This window comes from Microtus ochrogaster, unplaced genomic scaffold (assembly GCF_000317375.1).
Source record: "Microtus ochrogaster isolate Prairie Vole_2 unplaced genomic scaffold, MicOch1.0 UNK44, whole genome shotgun sequence".
Lineage (NCBI taxonomy): Eukaryota > Metazoa > Chordata > Mammalia > Rodentia > Cricetidae > Microtus > Microtus ochrogaster.
This window is the reverse complement of record NW_004949142.1, coordinates 1,333,337-1,339,863: the sequence shown is the minus strand read 5'-3', so window position 1 is coordinate 1,339,863 and position 6,527 is coordinate 1,333,337. Positions and strand designations below refer to the sequence as shown.

At 58.3% G+C, this 6,527-nt stretch overlaps 1 protein-coding gene across 6 annotated transcripts in view; it reads right to left on the bottom strand.

Moving 5' to 3' along the window:
• Arhgap27 (Rho GTPase activating protein 27) overlaps positions 1-4,193 on the bottom strand; it is a 29,467-nt gene extending 25,274 nt beyond the window's left edge. For 3 of the 6 annotated variants that reach the window (XR_003376559.1, XM_005369073.3, XM_026777057.1), the window contains exons 1-3: positions 4,024-4,193; positions 2,955-3,064; positions 1,039-2,017 (exon numbers count right to left, since the gene is read on the bottom strand). Coding sequence is in view for 5 of the 6 variants with exons in the window: in XM_005369073.3 (XP_005369130.1) it covers positions 1,039-1,692 (654 nt within the window). In the remaining variant the exon portion in view is untranslated. Of the gene's footprint in view, positions 1-639; positions 2,021-2,954; positions 3,065-4,023 lie in introns of those variants that run through there. The other 3 variants (XM_026777055.1, XM_026777056.1, XM_026777059.1) reach the window with 3 other exon arrangements.
• Positions 4,194-6,527: the final 2,334 nt, after the last annotated feature.

Here is a 6,527-nt window from a genome sequence, read left to right as displayed (position 1 = left end):
CGCAGAGGCGCAGAGGCGCAGAGGCGCAGAGGCGCAGAGGCGCAGAGGCGCAGAGGCGCAGAGGCGCAGAGGCGCAGAGGCGCAGAGGCGCAGAGCTGCAGGCAATGCCGAGTCAGCGGGACCCTAGCTGCTCTCCCTGCACCAGCTCCTGCCAAGCACTTCCACGCCTCACTGCGTTTAAGGTTCACAGCAACTTTATTCCTTGGGTATTGTTTACATACGAGGACACCGAGCTCGTCAGCAGATGGCAGGTGACCCAGCAGAGTCAAATTCGGGTTTCAGTAGCCTCAAAACCTGAACTCAGCCTCAAGGGCAAGCCGTAAGGCCAAGCAGCTGCCCTATGGGGTCGCAACTCCTGGGTGAGGGCACCTGGGACTTGGTGCCTGAGGAAGTGAGTTCTGGATAATGCCACAGCGAGTGGCAGATGTCAACTCGTTGGGGGCACCCCTCCCTCCCCCCTCCCGCAGGCCATTTCTCCCTAAAAGGTTCTAAAGTTTAAGATGACAGGGCCGAGCAAGAGGAGTCAGAGGCTATAAGTGTTTAAAAACGCGCTGTATTCGCTGTCTCAGATTAACACAACCGGATCCCGAAGCAGAGAGACCTCACTGCAATTGAACTCGAAAAAAAGCCCATTAAGAGTTTCCGTCTTGTTTTGTTTTAAAGGAACCGAAAATTTGGAGGCTGTCCCAAAGAGAAGCAGACGCTCGACTTTCACATCCACCATCTCATCGACTCGACCTCCACCTTAAGCTTCTGGGGAAGACTGAGTGAGAGTCCACAGCTTCAAACTGCTCCTTACAGAGCAGGTGGCATTGTAGGAACGTTATTCGGTGCTCGGACCTGTCCTAGGTTAGCTAACCTCCCAGCAGGGTTTGGGACAGTACCCTGTATATTCAAGTCCATTTACATTTTTTTTGCATGAACATGACTATTCACGATGAATGAGATGAAGGGACAAACAACGACCTCAGTTAAGAAATCAGCTGGGCTCTGCGCAACTGCGACCTCCCTCCGGTCCCCTCGACCGCGGCGACCTACCTGCTTGAGTCTCTCCTCCCGCGAAGGACAACGCACATCCGGAACGGCCTCGTAGACGTTCTCCGAGTCGCTGCGCGCCAGGGGCCGCGGGCAAACCCAGGAGCCCGCCACGCTGGAGGCCTTGAAGTGGCCGGCGCTACCGAGGGGGCCGGCAGGGGGCGCGGTGCAGCCGCGGGCCAAATCGTCCAGGGACTGCGCCGGTCGCACCGGCGCTGCGGGCCGCACGTACAGGCAGGCGGGCCCTCCCGGCGCCAGGCTGCTGCGCTGGCCTCCGGCGCGCTGTCGCGCAGGGCCACACAGGGAGCTGGCGCGTCCCCGGGGCTCGGTGGAGGATCCATCGGCACCCACCGGGGTGCTTACGAAGCGGTAGTCGTAGGCCAGAGGCTCCGGGACTGCGGGGCGCGGCTGCGGCACGGAAGGCTGCGGGGCCGGGGCAGGGTCACCGAGTGCGGGCAGCTCGCGCACGTACTGCGCGGGGAGGTAGAAGGGGCGACCCCCAGGCTCGCGCCGCACATGCCACCAGTGCTCGGTGCTGCGGCGCAGCAGTCGGTAACGCTCGTTGGGCTGGATGGCGATATGGCGCCCGTCTTTGCCGGTGTACTCGAAGGGGTGCTCCACCAGCACATACACGTCCCCTTGGACGTCGGCCGCCATCGCGGCCACCGCGCTTTTTTGCGGGCAGCAAGAAGAACCGCCGAAGTCAGGACCGCGCAGCCGGGAAGAACACCGCGACTGGAGCTCAAAGACAAGGGTTCGAGTCCCTCTCCTGCCCTTGCCCAGTGCATTCGGGCTTCAGTTTTTCCATCTCTGAAATGAGGATTTGGATAAAATCATCTCCAAAGCTCCCAGTTTTAAGGCTCCATTCTGTGAAGTTGATTGTGAGATGTGGGTCTCGCTGCGATCCCGCGGTGAGGAAATTGAGGATGATAGGAATTCAACTTTACTGTCCAGGGAACCTTGGCTCAAAGACCCGCGGGAACTGCTAGGTAGATAACACATTTGCCTTAAGGTTGGCTGAGCCTCGTTTTTCGGGTTGGCGAACTGGGAATTAAGGCCCCTTTCCCGCCGCTCCTCCGCCCCCGTTCCTCCCCACCCCGACGCCTCCAGCCTGCAGGGAATCCGTGGAAAGCCCTAAAGTGCCCCCTCCCTTTAAGAGTCTGCACTCCGGGCGAGCGAGGTAATTAGCTCTGGGGCGCAGGCTCTGGGGCAGTCCCCAAGTTGCTCTTCCTTAGGGGCGTCCCTGCCTTACTTAGTCCAGGGACTTTGACGTAGGGGCATGGACAGCTAAGGCTGGAGAACCGGTTTTCTGGTTTTCTCTTTCCTTTCTCAGTGGCTTCGCCACACACGTGAATTAGGAGTCCTGCCCGCCCATCCGGGCCAGCACCGCCCTCTGCTCTCCAGCTCCGAAAGCTTCCTGGTGCGCGCACCTGCGTAGGATCCCTGCCCTGCCTGCCTGCCTGCCCAGGAGAGTAGCTCCTACAGAATGCATTGCGATAGTGTCACCAGGATCCCCTAAAGTTCTTTGGAGGAATCATCATAACGCCCCACCCACCCACCCACCCAATGCCTGTTCAGTGTATGGGGGAAGAGGGACGATCCCAATCTGTGTGCCTTCAAAAAAGTGAAGCTGGTGGCCCACTCCGGAAGTGCTGATCACTCCAAAACCCTACACTGACCGCTCCGTTTACTGCTCTACAAGATGGCCTGGGGGCCAGCAGCGGGGAGTCCACCCTCTTGCTGAGATTGACTTCATGTTTTCAAGAATTCCTTGTAGGGGGAAGGGGTGTAGACTGAGTCAGTGAGCACTCTGAGCCTGAGAGGCGGTGTCACGCCAGACCAGAGCCTGGCGAGCAAATCCTGGAAGAGTGAACACTCGGGTTACGCCCCCTTCTCCAGGACCCCAATCACGCACTCACGTTAGCTGGGAGGGTCTCAGGCTGCTCAAGGACTGGATGGGCGGGGCTGGCGGAGGGTTGCAGGTGAGGTCTCTACCATTTCTGTGGGCGGGGCTTCCAAGAGATGAGACCTAAGGAACCGCACAGAACAGAGCTGACTCAGAGAGGAGAGGCAGAGACCCACACTCAGTAGGGTTGTCCCCAGTCCCCAGTACAGCTTGTCTGGGAGGGTGAGGAGGAGCCATAATGTTTGTGCCGGGGCCCATGGGAGAACTGAGAGACGAGGTCTCCAGGAAAAAAAAAAAAAAAAGGCACGAGGGAGGGATTGCGTGGAAGAGGTGCTGACGGGTAGTGAGCGGAGCTTAAGGGTCAATAGGTCCTGCTTCTTCCCTCCACCCCCGGAGGGGTTTGCTGCCCCTGAGGCCCTGCGTTTCGCGGGCGCGATGCTCTGGGAATGCTCGGCTGGAGATGGTTGTCTGGTCCCTGCATGCACATTCTGAGCGAGGCCATTTGCACCCTAAATCACGAACTGCGAGCCTTTTGCAGCTAGACCGAGAGCACTATCCATTCCTAGTGCACCTCCGCCCTCTCAGGCCGCAGCCCGTCCGGGCCTGGAAAAGCTAGAGTCCCCTTGCAGGGACGCTCACAGGAGCGCAGTGTCTCGAGTTGTGTGGCAAGGGTACCAAGGGGACCTGCGCCTCAGATCCTTCCTTTATGCTGGGAGAGCGAAGAGAAGGGGAGGGATGCGAGAGCGGGGAGGATCCCTGGAAGCAAGAACGCACCCTTAGCCAGTAGGTCCCCTGCATCTTTTGCCCCAGTCGTCCCTCGCCATAGAGTCACCAATCCCAAATCAGCACTGGGGGACTTTAGCTGGTTTCCCTCTCGCCCCCAGACAGAAGGCAGCCCCAACGCCTAACGCTCCTCCCTGGGGATCGGGCCTCCGGGGCTTTAACCTCAGTACAGCGAGGACAGGAGGTGTGCGGGGCTCCAGGGTAGGGACGGCCACCTAGGGGCACCTTTCCCGCCCTCCCACGACCCACACCATCCTCCCTAACACCACCCCTCCCTTAGTCTAGCCCTGCCCGGGCACCTCAGAACTTTCGCCCGCTGGCCTAGCTTCCACTTGTCCCGGCAGCCGCGCGTGGGGTCCGCGTCCGGTGCTGCCTGTTCCACGGCCCTGCTCCTGCGGTGCCCTGTTTCCTGTTCAACAATATAACCGGCGGAGAGCGCTCGGCAGAACTTCCTCCCAGGCTGGGGCTGGGCTGTGCTTGCAAGAGACAATCCCCGGTGTCCTGGCTTCCTGTCCCCTCTGGGCCGGGCCAGCGCTCTAGGAGCACAGACACCACCCTTCCCCCTCCTTCCCCGGGATCCTGGGCCACACCTGGCTGTCTCCGGGGAGGAGGCGGCGGCAGGGCCTGGATGGAGATCTGCGGAGGAGGCAGTTTCTCTCAACTTCTGACCAGATTACCCTCCCACTGGCCCTCATCGTCGGAAGGGGTAAAGACTCCTTGTCCAGTACTCAGCAGGCATCTTGGGAGCCACCTGGCTCTTGGGAAAGCAGCCTTCCCACTCTGAGCTGTGCCTGGGAACGTTTCTGACAAGGACAGGCCCAGCACCAGAGTATCCATTCTCTTCGGCCTCCAAGAAGTGTAGGGTCCAAATGGGTGCTCCACTCAGGAGCTGTGTAAGGATCCTGAGCAGAGAAGGGAACCCTCACAGCAGGCCTATGTCCCTCCAGGGCTGAGGGTTTGGCTGGACCCCCCCCCCCCCCCATTCCTTGTCTTGTCCATTAATGAGCCCACATTCTGCTGGGTAGGCTCCACCAGAGAAGGCACATGGCAGAAGAGGCTAAATGAGCTCTCTCCCTCCACCCTACCTTGTCTTTCCGATTGCCCCAGTCCCCCGTCAGCCAGTCAGGTCAGGTCTCTGTCTGGGTGGACAGCGGTCTGATGCCCAACTCTGCCACAAGCTGGCTCTTAGACATGGGAGTCCGGCTTTACTGGGTCTCAGTTCCTCCCCTCGCCTCAAAGGCTTGCAGGGAAGGATGAACAAGACTAAAGACAATGATGGTGCGCATGACCTTTATTATTTGTTGTTACTTTCACGACAGGAGGCACTTTCTGGGAATGAGAGCTCCAGTCTTCCAGCCCCCTCTAGACAGAGGGGAGGAAAGGGAAACTGCCCCCAGAGGCCTGCGCTGAAGGTGCAAAAACTGAGCCCTGGACAGTGTCAGCTCAAGTGTCAGGCCTGCCTCCCCCAACCTCCAAATCCAGTTCCTCTTCTCTTCCTCTGGGTCTCTGGAGAATCTGGCTCATCGATGGCCAAGGAACAGCCCTGCTCACTGGCTGAAGGTCCCTGAGGCCAGGAAAGGTAGGCTTGGATGTTGTCTTTTTCTGTCCCATCTTCCCGCGACCTGGTTTCCCTAGGAATTAGTCTCTTTTTCTTCCTTTGTTCTTACAAGGGCAGTGGAGGGCTTCTCCTGGAACCTCTGGGGAAGGCTAGCAGCAGACAGGTCTCTTGAGCCTTTAATCCAGGAGCCAGAGCTTGTCCTCCTTGTTTACCCTCTCTGAATCCCACACCCAGATTCCTGAGCTTTTACAGGTCAGTGTGTGTGTGTGTGTGTGTGTGTGTGTGTGTGTGTGTGTGTGTGTGTGTGTGTGTGTGCGCGCGGGTGATCTGTGTTCAGGCATTTAATGCGGAAGAGTGAGCTTTAGCCTCCCACCTCCACCCAGGGCAACCTAAATTCTGTCACTTACCTCTTGCCCCCTGCTGCTTTGGCTGGCAAGTGTGCTCCACAGACCCTGAAATGCCAGTGCCCAGGATTAAGGGGAGTGGGTCGGATGGCTGGTGTCTCCCCAACAGCCGCAGGAGTAAGAATCAGAAGCCAGACTTGGATTAGAAAGATGAGCTCTTTACTGCAAATCAGTCAAATACCACAGAAGCAGCTCCTTCTCTACACTGCCAAGGCCCACTTGTCAGAATATTGCATAAAATAACATCTCTTACATAGTGTGGGCACCGCTGAGATTCACATGAGCGAGCTCTTCTGGTGGCAGGGTAAGTGACTCATCTGAGCACATCAGCAGCTCAGGAAAGGTGAGGGCAAGCTCTAAAGCTCTAACGTGTACAGTCCAGGCAGTGGAGGGGCTCGGGCTGCCCCTGGTGGGTTCTGGAATACTCTCATGTAACAAGCCCACAGGGAACAGACTCCTGCCCATTCAGGTCCACAGCAAGGAGGCTCTGATCAGGCTGTGGTTTGGGGAAAGTGTTAATGCTGGCTGTGGGGTGCAGCTATGGATATACTGCGTGGTTCTGGAAGCTTTGGTTTCCCAACCACTGGAGAGTGCGGTCTTCCATGATGGGGACAGATTAACTGTGGCAGCCTCTACCACCTGCCAATGTCTCCTCTGGTCTATTGCACAATTCTTCAAGCTTCAGGAGGTGACTCAGCTCATTCACCCCGGGAGGGTGGGGAAACCTCTTCTTTAGAAATGACAGGCACAAGCCAGGCGATGGTGGCGCACGCCTTTAATCCCAGCACTCGGGAGGCAGAGGCAGGCGGATCTCTGTGAGTTCGAGACCAGCCTGGTCTAC